Here is a 16689-nt window from a genome sequence, read left to right as displayed (position 1 = left end):
TCTCTAATAACCTGATGAAGCTGGTGGAACTTGCATGCTTCGGTAGGGGGGATGAAGGAATGACACGCTAAGGGATGTGGGGTACGACAATTTATCGCAGAGTGGAAATTCGTTGGAGTACCCATTTTAGGATACGTGTCCATGAATTTTGAGCATTTGTTTTGGGAAATTATCTTTATTGACGGCGACGTGACATATTTAGAGATTCATATTTGTTCTGTTACAATGTAGTGCGCTAGAAAAGCTGTACAAAAGATATAATTTTAATCAGTGCAATAAATCCCTGAGAGTATGATACATATTTCAACATTCAAAATTTACGGTGTTTATAAATGAAACTGAGAATTCGTTCAACAATACATTATATTGATGCCGTTATTTAATAGATTATTACCCAGTCTGTTACAGTATCATAGAAATCTCTTCTGACACATGACATCTTTACGTTCTTCGCAAATCGTAAGATTCAAATTAGGCCATTACAAATATTTTTTAAAAATTATGTCCCCCCCCCCCTTCAAAATCGCTGAAAAAAATCAGGGGGCAAATAATTTTTTTAAGATAACCAAAATTCAAAAATTGTCACGTTTTATAGAACAACAATAGCTTCCATAGAGTTTTGCTTTTCGTAACTGAAAACTATTATGGTAGTTTTAGAAATTACCATCCCATGATAATTTTTATTTTGACCATTCTCGGGTAAATGTGAAGTTGAAATGAGATCATCGATCCAGTCCAACATCAAATGAAACGTTTGCTGGTCGCGGAAGGAAGGACCCATCTGTGTATTATCAAACAAACATCTCATGGAAAGGCTAATACCGACTTCTGAATCGATTCCATTTTAAACGCAACAGTCGATAGAGACATAATCGATCGTTGCATTCGAAAATAATTTCGATAAGGAAACAATCTGAATTCAAATCAGACTCCTGGAGATTTATATGTGATTCAATATGCAATATACATGAGCTTTACCGAAAGGTTTTTGACATTTAAAGATTTCATATGGGATTGTAGTATTCATACCGTATTTCCGCAGCCATATGTGCGATTCTTATGAACTTGATCAGATCAAAATCTGCTACCAAACCTTCCATTTAAGGCTAAGCTTGTGAAAATTGAATAAACCGTTTTCCAAGAAGCCGAAGAGACATTAATTCTGAAATATTCCAAGAACCAGAAACATGCGACATTTTCGAGATAGACGCTGGAATCAAAAGAACTTTGTCTGGCCATCAGCGATCAAGAATGCTCTAACAAAGCTAAATATAGATCTTACAAATAATGGTATCATCGGCACTTACCGCAGGAAGAACCGGGAATCCATTATCGATGTCAATTTTTGTAGCCTTGGAGTAACCGGAAAGATGGACTGAAAAGTGTGCGAGGATATATCCACAGCGACCACCAAGCGATTTGGTACAGCATTGATAACAGGACTATGAACTACACATGAATATGAATATGTAGGAGATATATAAACGAGTGAAGATGGAAAACAGCGATTTTTCACAGGAACGTGTCCGTCGAAGAACTTGAATTTGAGGGTATCCTCTTCAACCTAAATGCGATCGAGTTCACGGCACTACTAACAAAGGCGTGTAATGCGACCATACCAAGGGATGGGAAACTGAGAAGCGGTCGCCGGGTGCAATACGACGATTATCGATCTACGTATAAGTTGCCTCCGAGCTTGGAGAAGAAGTCGGAGATCACTTCGGTTTCTCATCTCGCTCAGTTCAGAAGCTAGAAATCGCTCCGCTGCAATTTGCCCAGTAATCAAATTTACCCGCGCGACGCTTGGCAAAAATTGATTCCTTCTGCCTAGTGTGTGATACGTGAACAAACAATGAGTGACAATGCCCAGCAAAAGTATATCACGATGCGGGCAAACTGTGTTGCTGTTGACTACACGAAATATCCGGTAATACCATCAATACATGAAGGGGAGCAAATGTTGAAGGTGAACTTGAAGTTCAACGTAGCTTGCGGTACTTTATGCGGTGCAATTCTACCATTTACGTCATGCGGTACTGAATATGTTAAAAAATATTAGTCAAGCAGAATCATTCGCTTCCCAGAACAACATGAAACATGTCATCGAATGTAATAACATTTTATACAGTATCCCAACGTATATAAATGTTGACATGACCTGGCACCACGTACTAGTTCCTTCGCTATCAAACAAATCCTGTCAAAATACGGAGAGGTGAATAGTGTTAAGGAAGATAGTTGGAGGAACTTCTTCCCAAGACTCCACAACGGAGTTCGTGTGGTGAGAATGCGTCCGACAAGACCTATTCCCTCTTACTTGACTTTCACATGCAAATCACCTCATGTTGTTGAATATTCTCAACGAACACTAGTCACGCACCCAGGACAGATTCCTACCTGTCAATATTGTGATCATCCGCTACACCACGGGAAACCTTGCGCAGAGACTGCTAAAGAAATTCCACCTGATACGACCAAAGCCGGTATACAATCATCGTATGTTAAACCACAACCAGTTGGTAAACCAACGACTGCAGACCGGACATTCACAAACACCAGCTCAACAACGATCGGCCCCAGTACCACTAAACCAACTGCCATTACCAACATCGAAGTAACAACGATTACAGCAAATGTTTCCAAACCAACACCACCAATAAGGAATCTAATACCGATGAAGAAGGATTTACAATAGCGACCCGTAAGCACAAACAACAAATAAGAACATCCGACGATGAGCAAGATGAATGCAGTACCGTTGATGACATGGACGTAAACGAAAACGCGAGAGAAGACGGACCAAATCATCCCCAAGGTGCGCTCCACGGCTCAGATGTGCTAACGCATTGAGCCGTGTCAAATATATTTAAAATTAAAAAGAAGTCAGAAAGCTCGAGAGAAGCGAGCTGCAAGAACCGCTCTCAACAAAGCAGTCAAGCTGTACAAGAAAGCCTTGCCACAAAGCCAACGCGAATTTCCTTAGGAGAGACCTACAAAGTTGGCATAACAAAGATAAAAGGCTCAGCTGCACCACCTGAAAGGTGCCCGGAAAAGATGGAGGTCACCATTGAAAGGTTTTCCCCACAACATGAGTCTATTTTCGCCGTACAGTGAGGAGGATGATCACAAAGATGAAGATCGATTTACCAACAAACAGCTTATCGAGATGGCGAAAGCCATAAAAGTGAAGCGGTACATGAGAGCCCGGATATGTTCAAAACGATCCGATAATTGGAAGCGACAAAAGCTGATGTTGCTTCCGATGCCGGGACAACATGGAAATCTTTCAGCGTAGTCAATATATCCCTTGGTAATGTTAGAGCGAAGGAGTAATCCTGAACAAGCTAACGAAATACGCGGACCGTGAGAACGGCATCTCATGTAATTCGGCTTCCTTATAGGCAGGTCTTCAGTGAATTTCGTCCAAACGGTTGTGGGAGCTGTGGAGACAGCAGAGATAAGGATATCGTTTTTGCGTGGTGGTTCCCTTAGGCGTGAAGAATGCTTCAATAGTACTAGCTGGGAAGCAATCGTCCATTCGCTGTACAGCATGAGTAACTCTGCAGGATATTATAGAGCTACTTTCAGTACCGAATACTGATCTACGAGACAGACAAGAGAGAATCACAACTACAACTGACGTTCCTCGACTCGACGCTGTGGAACGCAGTGTACGACGGAGTATTGAAGCTGAACCTTCCCAGAGATATAACGATTTTCGGCTTCACGGATGATGTGGTGTTCCAAGTAATCGGACAATCGCTAGAAGAGAAGACACTCGACACGGAGACGATTGCCCATCATAAAACAGAGTTGGTGATGACTAGCAGCCGAAAGACAGCGCGGTCGGAAAATATATAATCGATTTGAACTTCTAAAGTTACGATGATTATGTTAAAGGGAAGGCTGTGAGAGCAACCACAGCTTTGCTTGAGGCGCCAGTGTACTGGGCACCACGAACCAGCGGAAATCGCAGGACCAAAGCATGTGAGCAGACTAGTTTCACCGTCAGGGACAAGATTGAGTAGGTCGAGTGAAGCACCAGCGGTGGGTCGTCGAGTTTTCAACGAACCGGAAGCAGCGAACCAGAAGCTACGCTCCATCCGGTATCGCCGAACCGTCCTCGCCAAGTACTGGTTGGCTCTTTGAGTAGGATTTATTGACTATGCGAGTAGATTGCGAAAAAACTGGGAGCTAAATGACTCGCGCAACAGGCATCGGTATCGGGAGAACTTCCGATGAGGAATTGAGATGGCTCGCGAAAACAGGAACTAAATGGTTCACAGAAACGGGAGCCAAATGGCTAACGGAAGTTCGCCACTGCGATTAGCCGGATATGTGTTCGGAGCTAAACCGCTGTAATGTATCATTTTGTCTTGAGACTGAATCAGCCTCCCCACGATAGAACGCTTCGATGCAGTCTCGTGGAACAAAAGGAAGGAAGAAAAGTGAGGACTGGTAGTAGTGGTTAGGCACAAAAGTGAGTCCCACCTAGGGCCAATGCAGTTTTGAAGCTATTTAACCATACTATAAAACATACAGACATTTTCAGATATCGACGAACTGAATCTAGTGGTATATGACACTCGACACTCCGGGTGTAGCTTAAAAAGTCGAATTTCAGAGTGATTGCATAGTCTTCCTTATATGAAAAAGGCAAAAAATGAACTGATGATTGCTATACATTTCATAAATCCGTACGACTATCAAATGAATTTCTCTGATGTGACTACCTACTGCGCAACAAGATGGAGAAAAATGCAAAGATTTCGAAGATGTACACGGAACCGAGCCGAATTACTATCATGTACCAAACAAACAAATCTACAAGTCTTCAAGTACAAGCGATAAACCAAAGCTGATATTTCCACTAGAGTTCGAAAAAGTATAGTATGCACAGGATGTACGTTCACCAGGCTACTGTATACGAAATACGCAATAGAAAAAAATATCAGTGAAAACCATATCTGAGATGAATAATTCCATTGACGCACACTTTACCTTTGGATTCATTCCAGAATGTTTTCCAAAAGTCCATAAGTGAAATGTTGCAATCCTGTTTCTGTACATTGTTATCAAGCAGGTTCACCTTTGACCGATTTTCATGACTTGTGTGTACAGTCGGTCCATGTGCCGCCACAACGGAATGAAAACTATTCAAGCAACCAAAAGTTAATACCTTAATGTACTCTTAAATGTTTACATTAAGTTCTAGAGAACTTTCAAGCTTTTATTGGGAATTTAGAAATTGCACTGTTCGGAAAATTATTTAAAACGAAAACTTTAGCATCCCTTTCCTATGTGAACTTTTGATTGATTCAGTAATGTTTGCTTGAATTTTTCTAGTAAAACAAATAGCTCAACCCCGCTATACGAAATCACCCTGTGGAAACGTCCACGATTGTTCAATCGAAAGAAAATGTAAAAAGAAAAAAAAATTGTGTTTATTAAAATAAATATTTATTTTTTGTTTGCACCCCCCCCCCCCCCCCCCTTAAGAAAAAAATTTGTACTTGGACATAATTTTTCAAAAAGATTTGTAATGGCCTTATTATAATCGTGTTAAAATCTTTCATGATTCGATACGCTTTGTTTACAAACCTTCACATTTTGGTTTTCGATTTTCATACTTTTTGTTAAGATAAATCATTGAAAATTAGCAGCTTTCTTGAAGTGTTTATATGATATTGATCAGGCAGCGTGCCTCATATGATGGAAGAGGAAATGTGGGCCAATTGAGCTTGCTAAGTGCATGCAAGAGAAACTATTTTTGGACTGATTCAATGCGTTCCTCTTTCAGGATAGTGTATGGACTCCACATTACGCTTCAATATTCTGCAATTGGTCTGACGTATGTATTTTGTAATGATTTAATTGTGTAATGGTTTTACAAATTATAGCAGAAACGTTTAATAAAACCAAGCATATACTTAACTTTATTTAGGGGAAACCGAGGTGAGTTGAAACAGAGAAGAGTTCAAACAAAGCGATTTCTATCAAAACCATGCCGTTAGGGATTTCGAAAAAATACTTTTGTTAAACACATACGAAAGATGTAGAACAAAAATACTTTGGCCAGATTTCTAACGGCATGGTTTTGCAAGCAATGGGCTTTTTTTAACTCTCCTCTGTTTCAACTCTCCTCGGTTTCCCCACTATTGTATTGTAGTGTTCCCCAAATATGAACTTGAATTCTAAGATTACGAATGAATCTCGTATAATTTTACGTTTTTCTACAAGTTGGTTTCCTAAATATATGCCTATTAATTGGAAATCAGATTTTCTGCTGAACCCTATTAAATTACACTTTTTCATATTGAGCCGTAGTAGACTTTTAATAAAATACGTGTCGAATAGATTGATTATTTCAACGTTAATTGCATGTCTTATGTCCATACAGAGTTTCATGTCGTCTTTAGGCGTTTAAGTATAACAACTGTCATTTATGTACAAAATAAAAGGAAGAGGACCCAAGTGGGAACCATGAGGGAAGCCATAGGTGACTTGAATTGGTTCAGAAATCATATGTAAACCATATCAATACCAGATCAATTTCAAATCAGTGCCGGATCAATCCCGGACGAATCCTCGACCAATCTCCCATCAGTGCAACATTGATGCCAGATCCATACTGGATTAATTCCGAATCAATCCACGGATCAATGCAGGATCAATCGGTCAATCGAAGATCAACCCCGAATCTGTGATGGATCAATACTTAATCAATTTTGGATCGATTCTTGCTCAATCACACTTAAATCCCGATTTTGAGACGTTCCATTCTGGATCCATTCTGAACCAGTGCCGGACCAATACCAAGCCAATCATGGTGCCGTATCAGCGTCGGATCAGTCATTTATCAATCCCAAATCAGTTTAGGATGATTGACGAACGATACCGGAATACAATCCTGGATTCATCTTTAAGCAATTCCGGATCCGTGCCTGATCAATCTCAAATCAATCCCATCATAATTTCAGATCAGTACCGGATCGATGCCGGATCTATCATAAAGCAACCTCAACCCCTGTACCGGATAAAATACGAATCAATCAAAGATCAGTTTCGGCTCAATCCTGAACCAGCTCTGGATCAGTGTTGGACCCGAACCAGATCAATCCCGGATCCATGCCGGATCATTCACCTATCAATTCCAGATCAATCTCGGATCAATTCCTAATTATTCCCGAATAAGTATCGAATTGAACCTAAATCAATTCCGAATCCAATTTGGTTGAAATCCTGCTTCATCACTGATAATTCCAGTCAACGCCTGATCCAACCCGAATCAATTTTTTATCAATTAGTTCCGGATCAATCCCGGATGCGTTGGGAATAAATCTTGGATCGGCAAATCGATTCTTTTCGACTGTGGAAATTATAAGAACGGAAAATGTTTTCGGCAGTGCAGTCACTTAAAAACGAACCGTAACATTGTCGAATGTTGTCGAGCCCTGAAGAAGATCCCAAACACGAATCGAAACGTCGGCGAAAATAAATTAGAATCGATGCAATTTTTACGTGACGGCACTGCCGAAAACATTTGCCGTTCTCGGATCGGCGCCTGATAAATCCTGGGTAAATTCCTAATCATTCCCGGATCAATCTTGGATGAATTTCATCAGAGGTTTATTGTTGTACAATTTAAAAGCCGATTGCAGTGCAACTTTTTTTAGTACGTATCCTTATTTTATCTTGTAACCACGATCGGTCTTTAACTGATTACTTCAACTAAAGAACAATTTACCTTTGTCTGTGACAGCCTTTGTTTGTCGGTGGCCCAGCTAGTACAGTGAATTGATCTGGTGCAGACGAACGGACGCCGCTGGAGAAGCTGAGTATTCTGTTTTATATTTATTTTCACGTTTACACTTTGTTACTGCGACTTAATAGATGCCAGTCCCTCTGTAACCTAAATGGGCGAGTGTGAAAATAATTCAAATATTATCGCTGAACACTCTGATATTCCAATGGATGTTCCTAAAACTACTCCCTCCCCTGATTCTTCCAATCCTCTCCGCATTAAAACAAAGCTCAGTTCAAATGAACCCTGGGTGAAGTATTTCTGGTCTGACACGAAATCGCCAAATATTCTAGAGATCTCACGGGAGCTGACTGCTAACTACCCGTCCGTAGCTCAGATAAAACGTGCTAATAAGATACGCGTTATGGTAAATGACCTCGACCAGGCAAACCAGAGTGCTCGCTGCAAGCGTTTTACGAAGCAATTCAGGGTGTATGTGCCTTGTAGGGCAGTGGAGATCGATGGGGTCGTCGCCGAACCAGGTCTGAAGTGGGAAGACCTAAACTGCAGCAATTGCAATCAGCTGGGCCACACAGCCACTTATTATGGCAATAAGAAACGGTGCGGCAAATGCGAGGGAGAGTATGAGGATGACGCTTGCGGTGAAGAAACTGAAAAGTGTATGTACTGCGGGCCCCCCGCATGCTCTTAAAATATGCCCTGCGTACAAGCAGCGCGGAAATAAAATTAGGCGCTCCCTTGAGGATCTAACGTTTTGCTAAACCTGTTGTCATGCACTTTTCGCATGGCGAATTAACAACATCGCGATATAGCAACAAGGGTCTTCACCGGGCTCATGTCTAAGTCCCCTGCTCTTCATTTTTTTTTCGTTAATTGACATTGACGATTGTCTTGCCAATTCATACACGCTAACGCAACTTGCAGACGACGGACTGGTCCCTGTTGCAGGGCCCAAAGCTGCCGATTTGCAAGGACCATTACAAGATACCTTGGACAATTTGTCTGCTTGGGCTCTTCAGCTGGGTATCGAGTTCTCCACTGAGTTGGTCTTCACTAGGAAGCGTGAGCTGGCGCAACTCCAGCTTCTATTAATGACAGTAACGACCAATCAAACTGGAGAGAATCCAGTATCGTTGTTTGCGCATTGCCTTGGATTGCATGCACTCGATCCAAACGATGAATATCGAAGTGCTGGCGGGCGTTCTCGCGCTAAAAATCGATTTTGGGAACTCTCATATCGATTGCTCATCCGATGCGACATATTGGTTAGTGATTGAAAACTTCGAGAGGCTCGTCGAGCTTAATTCTCAAACCCGATTTATGTCCTTGTACTTTGACTACATGGCACAAAGCATCAACCCTTCTTCGTATAATCCCAACCGTGCCCGTTTCATAGATACTTCTGATTCTACTGTGTTCTTCGACACGTCCATGAAGGAAAAGATTCGTGGAATCCCGGATCATATACGCCCGCAAGTGATCCCCAATATATTTTTTAACAATTTCCGTGAAGTCGACTGCGACAAAATGTTTTACACTGACGGATCAAATCTCGATGGGTCCACTGGCTTCGGTATCTTCAATAATACTATCACCGCTTCATTCAAGCTCAATGATCCCGCTTCAGTTTACGTCGCAGAATTAGCTGCTATTCAGTACACCCTTGGCATCACCGAGACTCTGCCCACAGATCACTACTTCATCATTTCGGACAGCCTCAGCTCTATCGAGGCTCTTCGTTCGATGAAGCCCAAAAAGCAATTCCCATATTTCCTGGGGAAGATACGGGAGTCCTTGTGTACGTTATCTGAAAAATCTTATCAGATTTCCTTTGTTTGGGTCCCGTCTCATTGTTCTATCCCGGGCAATGAAAAGGCCGGCTCATTAGCAAAGGTGGGCGCATTAAATGGTGACATATACGAAATATCAATCTGCTTCAACGAATTTTTTAGTATTTGTCGTCAGAGGACGCTCAACAATTGGCAAACTTCGCGGAGCAATGGGGAACTTGGACGATGGTTACATTCGATTATCCCAAAGGTATCAACGAAGCCTTGGTTCGGGGGGATGGATGTGGGTCGGGATTTTATTCGTGTAATGTCCCGACTTATTTCCAATCACTACACCTTGGATGCGCATTTGCGGCGTATTGGGCTTGCGGAAAATAGTCTGTGCGCTTGTGACGAGGGCTATCACGACATCGAACACGTTGTCTGGGTATGCGCCGGGTATTTGGACGCCAGGTCTCAGTTAAAGGAATCCCTTCGGGCCCGAGGTAGACCACCCAATGTACCAGTCCGAGATATGCTGGCAACTCGTGATTTCCCCTATATGTCCCTTATTTATACCTTCATAAAAACGATAAATATCCCAATTTAGCCCCTCTCTTTTATTTCTCGTTTTTAGAACTTTCCTCATGCCTTGTGGAACCGATCAGCTCCAGAGTGCCACTATGTAACCGCCGTCGCACTTACCACTACGGAAACTGAAGCGAGAGCGACTCGAGGTCCGATGACTTTTGAAGGATTCCCCGCGGGTCCGAAGAATACCATCCGCTAATTCGACCTACTAGACTGAGGCGCTAATTTGTTTCGCTGATCTCCCGTTTGTCCGAAAGTTACAAGTTTTGCTCTTCTCTCCCGGTCACCATCTACGCTTTCTCTCCCCTGTCCTTGATACAACTGCTTCTACAGCCCCCCTCTGAATATCTTGACCAAGCATAAGTCTCCGCTAAAAAAGTTCAAATTTGTATTCTGTATTCCTAGTTTTAAGATAGTTGTAATTTTACCTCTTTGTTAAAACTATTGTCCCCCATCTTGTAAATAGAATTGTATCCCTAGTTTTAAAACACCTGTGAATTTTCTCATAAATATTTGTTCCCCCTTTTGTGTACCAAACTATATTGTTAGTTTTAAGATAACTGTAAATATTTCCTAAAAAACTATTACTATTGAATTCCTTGTTTTAAAATTTTTCATAAAAAAAATCTTTTACCCCCTCTCTTGTATATAGAATCTTATTTTTAGTCTTAAGATAGCTGTAAATTTTTTCTCTTTTAAAAAAAAATATTTCAACATTGTTACCTCCTAGTTTTAAAATATCCAAAATGTAAAAACAAAAGAATTTGGCACCGCCAAGCTAACGCATTTGTGCCTATCAAATAAACGAAATGAAAAAAAAAATCCCGGATTAATTCCGGACAAATCCCCAATCAGTTCTGAATCAGTATTATGCCGTTTTTCATTGAAAAGCACCGGGGCAGTGGGTTACACTGATTTTGCACTTTCCAGCAGAAGTGGGAATGAAACACGTCTAAAAATGCAACACAAGTGCAATCCATTGCCCCGGGGTTTTCCAATCATCGGCATTAGATCAATGCAACTCTGTTCTGAAACCAAAATCAGCAAAATTCGAATCAATCTCAAATCAATTTTGGGTCAATTGTGGCTCGATTACGAATAAATCCCGAGTCTGCAATGAATCAATTTCGAATCAATTCCGCATGCCAGACTAGTAATTCGCCAATCTAGGATCCATGCCGCATCAATCAACTATACATCCCAAATCAATCTCGTATCGGAACCGGATCGATGCCGGATCAATTCCGGATCAATCCTTGATCAATTTAGTGTAACTTAGTGTCGGATTCTGATGAGACGAAGTCGAAACGCAAATTTCATAACTAATTTAGTTCTAGGTGCTCTTCACGCGCAAAGATGGTTTTAAACAATATATAGTGAAAGAAAGTTATTGATTGATATAAGAAGAAACTAAAAATTTATTTAATCTAGAAAAAATAGATAGTATTGTCCGTTTTTCCCAAGGAGACGCAACGATGATTTTTCATCGCAGCAAGATTCGGAGCGCTATCCAGTGCGCAATTCGTCGCAATGCGTTTCTTTTGGGATAAATGACACTTTCAAAAATATGTAGTGCAATTTTGTGTAAAAACCTGATTGTAATAAAACATACGAAAGTTTAATTGATAAATTCAATTAACGTAGCCAATTAACCCATATTAAACTAAGGTAGTACATATTTTTCGACGTTTGCTAGCTTTTATTACCAAAAGCGCCAATATAATTCATCGCGTCAAAATAATTCAAAGCATGTTTCCAATGAAACGTACAACAATAGATTCGGCAAACAAGCCAACACCTTTCATGCGTCAATTTCACGAAGCAAAGGCCACTACCCAGTTAAGCTCAGCCGGAAATGAACCGGAATTCTGGCTGGTTCCAGTTCGTGTTCCGGCTCCAGTGACACAACCGATTCTAGTTAGAATCGGTTGTGTCACTGGAGGCCGTGTACGCACTGGAACCAGCCAGAATTCCAGTTCATTTCCGGCTGAATTTTACTGGGTACTTAAAGGTCAAAGCCTGAAGGCTTGAAGTGGATCATTGCGCAATTGAGATGGGTACGCAGAGATAAATTGAATTGGAAACCCTTTGGTGCACTGTCCGCTGAAAAGCACCTTCGGGAAGAAAAAGATGAACGGGTGTAATGTGAAGGTGAAGATGCTGAGATGCCGAGCTGCCTGGCAGCGAATTTAAGTTACGGGTAGCTACCGGAGACGTTGCTTATCAAGTGGAGATGGTTTCCTAATGGCGCACTGGGGAATAATTAAAATTGCTACATCGGGATATTTGCGGATGACGTCTAATTGTTAAAGAGAAAAATTTGGGTAAAAACCATTTTTTCCACTAAGGAAAGGACCAAAACATATAATAAACCTGTTTACCAAATTTCATAACTAATTTAGTCTAATTGTTCATAGTCTAGTCTATTGTACATTATTACTCTCCAAAAAACGCTTACGCAGATAGCATGGCGAAACAAATTTCAAATTAGGCTTTATCATTTTGATACCGTACCCGGAGTGCTTTTCCATTTAGCTTCGATTGCTAAAATTAGCGAACCAAATCACATTTGCATTGAATTGCTAGTCGCTAAATAGCTAGCTCACGGTTCGGTTCGTCACTTTGCTATTCTGCTTGCCTCGTGGCCCGATTCGATTACAACTTCAATCAGATACAAGGCCACCGCCGCTTCGCAAAGCCGAGCGAGACCCAACCTTATATCTAACTACGCCACGGTAATTGTAATCTTCTTCCTTTGCGAAATTTATTACCGATCACTAATGCACTGAACGTATTTTCCACTTCCATTCCAGATACTCATTCAACATCGGCCAGAATGACATCGTCGCGGTCCTGTCGCTGTTCTCGCACTGGCTCTGCTACGCCAACAGTGCTGCCAATCCTGTGATTTATAATTTTATGAGCGGTAAGTGCCTACATATACATACCATACATACATCTATACAGGGTCACTAGATGGATATTCCAGACTTATCAATAACGGATGCGAATGTCAGTAGCAGATGATATAATGCCTAAATGGCTACGAGCCTAACGACTGTCTATATGAACTGGAAATGTAGTTTGCTACTTTGTGTTCGCTTTAGCGAAGATTAATGTTCAACATTGACTTCCGAATTTCAACGGCGGCAATGAACGGCTTAATTTAGATTTTGCCGAAAACACATAACAAGCTTTAAGAATTTCGATTTTAGATTTAGTAAAAAAAGCCCGCCAAAAAATTCACTCCGGCTTAATATACTTTAAGATCCCAGCACGCGCCAACTTTAAAAAAAAGATTTATTTAAACATTTAAACGCATCCGCGTGAGGGTGGGTGTGTCAGTGACGGCAAAATAAATCATTATTATTTACAGGACACGAGTGTGAAACAAGCGCCTTTCTGTTGCCCGCGGCGGCGGCGGAAAGGCGCGGTACTGCGTAAACTGGATTTACGACGATATCAGCAGCAATCATCATCAATCATGATGCGTCCCCATCAATTAGGACTTCGACTGCTATCCTAGTGTATATGGTTGTTGTATCTGATGGTATTATTTATTGATTCTTGTGCTTGTGCTGTTGTGTTTCAAACACGTCCCCGGGGTTGTGCGGGTAGGCGTGTGGAACGTGATTGTTTGCAAGTCTTATTGCTCCAGAGGATTGAACTACCTTGAAATTAGCAACTATGCCGTTTCGAAAAGGTTTAACCATCCGAAGAGCAGCAATGAATTTTTATTGGCTTATCAATAGATAAAAGTCATCTGTTATGTCAAGCCAGCACAATCGAACAAGACAGAGGGAAATGACGATCTAGATCTCGCAATCCCAACTCGAAACAAACCCGTCATAAAAGGAGAAATGGAAAGCCATTCAACCATACAGCGCCAAAGGAAAGATGTAAGGGCAAACACAGTCGGAGCTTTAGCAGTATGGTGCGACATTATTGTGTTGCCACGGAAGTTCAGCTAATGATTAGGAACAATATTTGCTGACTGGAAAAGTTTTGGCAAAAGATATTTTAATTCCCTTCTCATCATACTCAGTAAAGTTTAGCCAGAAATTATCCAAAATTCTGACTGGTTCTAGTTAGTATTCTTGCTCCAATGACACAACCGATTCTAATTTGAATTAGTTGTTACTGGAGGCGGAGTACTAACTAGAACCAGCGAGCATTCCGGATAATTTTCAGGCTGAACTTACAGGGTAGTTTTGACACTTCTCAGGCTTCTCAAAATTCTAAAACTTCTTATTTAATCAACTCTATTTTCTTGAACTACTTCTACTTTTAAATGCTCGTGAATAAATTCACGTATTTAGAAGATACATATTTAGCATATTTAGAAGAGATCACTGTTGTGGGTGGGATTCCAGGCGGGACTATATGTTTCGATTCCCTTACCTTCAGTTGTTGTGGTCCTTATACTTTACAACGCTATTCACAGCACAGCATCTCCAGCCGTCATGAGAGTCCTGTTAATGCACTTGCTTAACGCACTTTATCTATCTTGGCGGACAAGCGCCAGGTGGGATTAAAAATCGTGTTCTTCACTGGAGCAACGTAAGCGATCGAGATTGCCGAGATACAACCCAACCTATCTTGCATGGTTGTCAATGAGTTTCCACATTTAGAAGATATAGCTAATCAATTTTACTTTCATGCTCATAGACTTGTAATATCATTCATGAATTCATTTTTAGCCCGCGAACTGGTTTATGCAATACAATATAGTAATGCCCATGGGTGGGCGTAGCGAAGTTGGTCTTTCCGTTGAAAAGTTAGTGTTGGTGCCCTCTATGCGGTTAAATGTGGAACTAAAATTTTGTAACCAAAATATGACTCATATTATTTACTAAAATTCTTCTGAACATACTATTGACCTAAACCTAACAATTATTTCACAAAAATGTTTAGTTAGTGCGAATCGAGTACTGATACGCTACCATGCACTGCTAGGCCCCATGCAAAACCGACTCAGACATCACTTCGCTAAAAGTTGAATAACTTCTTTTAACAAAGCCGAATTGACTAGCAGTTTTCGAAAAAGTTGTAGACAATTAAATTATCTTTCTTATTTTCACTTATTGTAATAATACGATGCACACAGTGCCACCTAGCGGCGAAAATGCTTATCTTTCTTATTTTCACTTATTGTAATAATACGATGCACACAGTGCCACCTAGCAGCGAAAATGCGAGCTAGTGGGTTTTCTCCATGTAAATCGTCGAAAAATCCCATACAAACTTCAGGCACGTTGGTCCGGTAGCTAAACTTGTCCGATTTGCTTCAAATTTGGAGCAAGTACTCTTGGTGGGACTAGGAATTGACTCAGGCATGGGCCGATAGGGGGTCATTTTGTACCTGTCTATCTAATATACACTTTTAAAGTGGAATATATGTTCGATAACTTTTTTTACAGTACAATTATTTCGAAACCTTCAACTTCGAAGGTCGGTCGTCAAATGGTAAATACTTCCTAGTGTTCACAAGTTCGTATCTCATGCTTCCCTGTGTGTCTATTAATGACATTTAATCTATAGGTCGACATCGACTGGGTACTACCGCCTTCTGCAGTAAAAGCGAAATGAAAAAGTGCGAATGTGCGCTATAACCCTACCGTAGACAGAACTGAATACCCCCCCCCCCCCCTCGCACTGCTGTTCTTAGACGAGCCAGGAGGTTGGGTCAAAACCAACAAGCCGATCAGAAAATCCACCTTACGAAGAAATCGGAAGAAATATATGGAAAAGCGGGCATCGAGCGGTTACATTCAACTAAAGCAACGGCACAACAAACGAGTTGTGAATCAACTTTTTAGTGCTGGGCAAGATGCGCCAACGTGTAATAAGATCAGCGAAAGGATGTGTGTGGATCAACGGCCCTTTCTGTAACTACAACATCCTCATCGTACACTGCCCTCACGCAGCGAGACCCAAGAACGAGAAAGATGCATTTGAGATCACCTGATTAACAAACTGAGAACCAAATCCACGTTCTAATAAACGGAAACTTCTTTTCCAGCATCACAAATATTCGCACCTTCCACAGTGCGAATATAGATTCGAAATCGCCTCACGACCGAGTGTGAGCTGATCGATAAGTGTATTATGACGAATATCGAAATAGCAGTAGAGAACGAGAGTATCGCAAGAATCAGCCTGGGGACATGCCCAGCCGATGACAGATTTCCGGCGCCGGATCTACCTGCGATTCTTGAGAAGATCCGACGGTTGAGGACTGATAAAGTCGCCCACCAGGTGCGTACACAAGGCAAAAAGAATCAACGCTAATGATGATGAGAGCGAGAAAGAAAAAAGTAATGTATCGAACCTACGTGTACGTACATGGGGCTCGGCTTATGCAGGCAAACATGTGCACGTGTTTAGGTACGAAATAGCATGTTTGAGTTCATACACGAAGTGTGGGTATAATATGAGCACAGAATCAAAGCGAACATTGTGTGCGATGTGCATATGGAAAAACTGGTAAGAATTGAAGTAACAGTGCCCTTTATTTTTCAAACAATGCAAGCCGGATTAAGGGTAACTTTTGTCGCTCGTTTT

General features: G+C 41.2%; 1 protein-coding gene across 3 annotated transcripts in view; it reads left to right on the top strand.

The window, feature by feature from the left end:
- Positions 1–16689, top strand: part of LOC131690024 (orexin receptor type 2-like) — a 651430-nt gene that overhangs the window by 583706 nt on the left and 51035 nt on the right. For all 3 annotated transcript variants that reach the window (XM_058975467.1, XM_058975468.1, XM_058975466.1), the window contains one exon: positions 12939–13051. In XM_058975467.1, the coding sequence (XP_058831450.1) occupies positions 12939–13051 (113 nt within the window). The remainder of the gene's footprint in view (positions 1–12938; positions 13052–16689) is intronic.

Source organism: Topomyia yanbarensis, chromosome 3, assembly GCF_030247195.1.
Source record: "Topomyia yanbarensis strain Yona2022 chromosome 3, ASM3024719v1, whole genome shotgun sequence".
NCBI lineage: Eukaryota > Metazoa > Arthropoda > Insecta > Diptera > Culicidae > Topomyia > Topomyia yanbarensis.
Note: the sequence above shows the minus strand (reverse complement) of the source record. Positions and strands in the feature narration are given on the sequence as shown.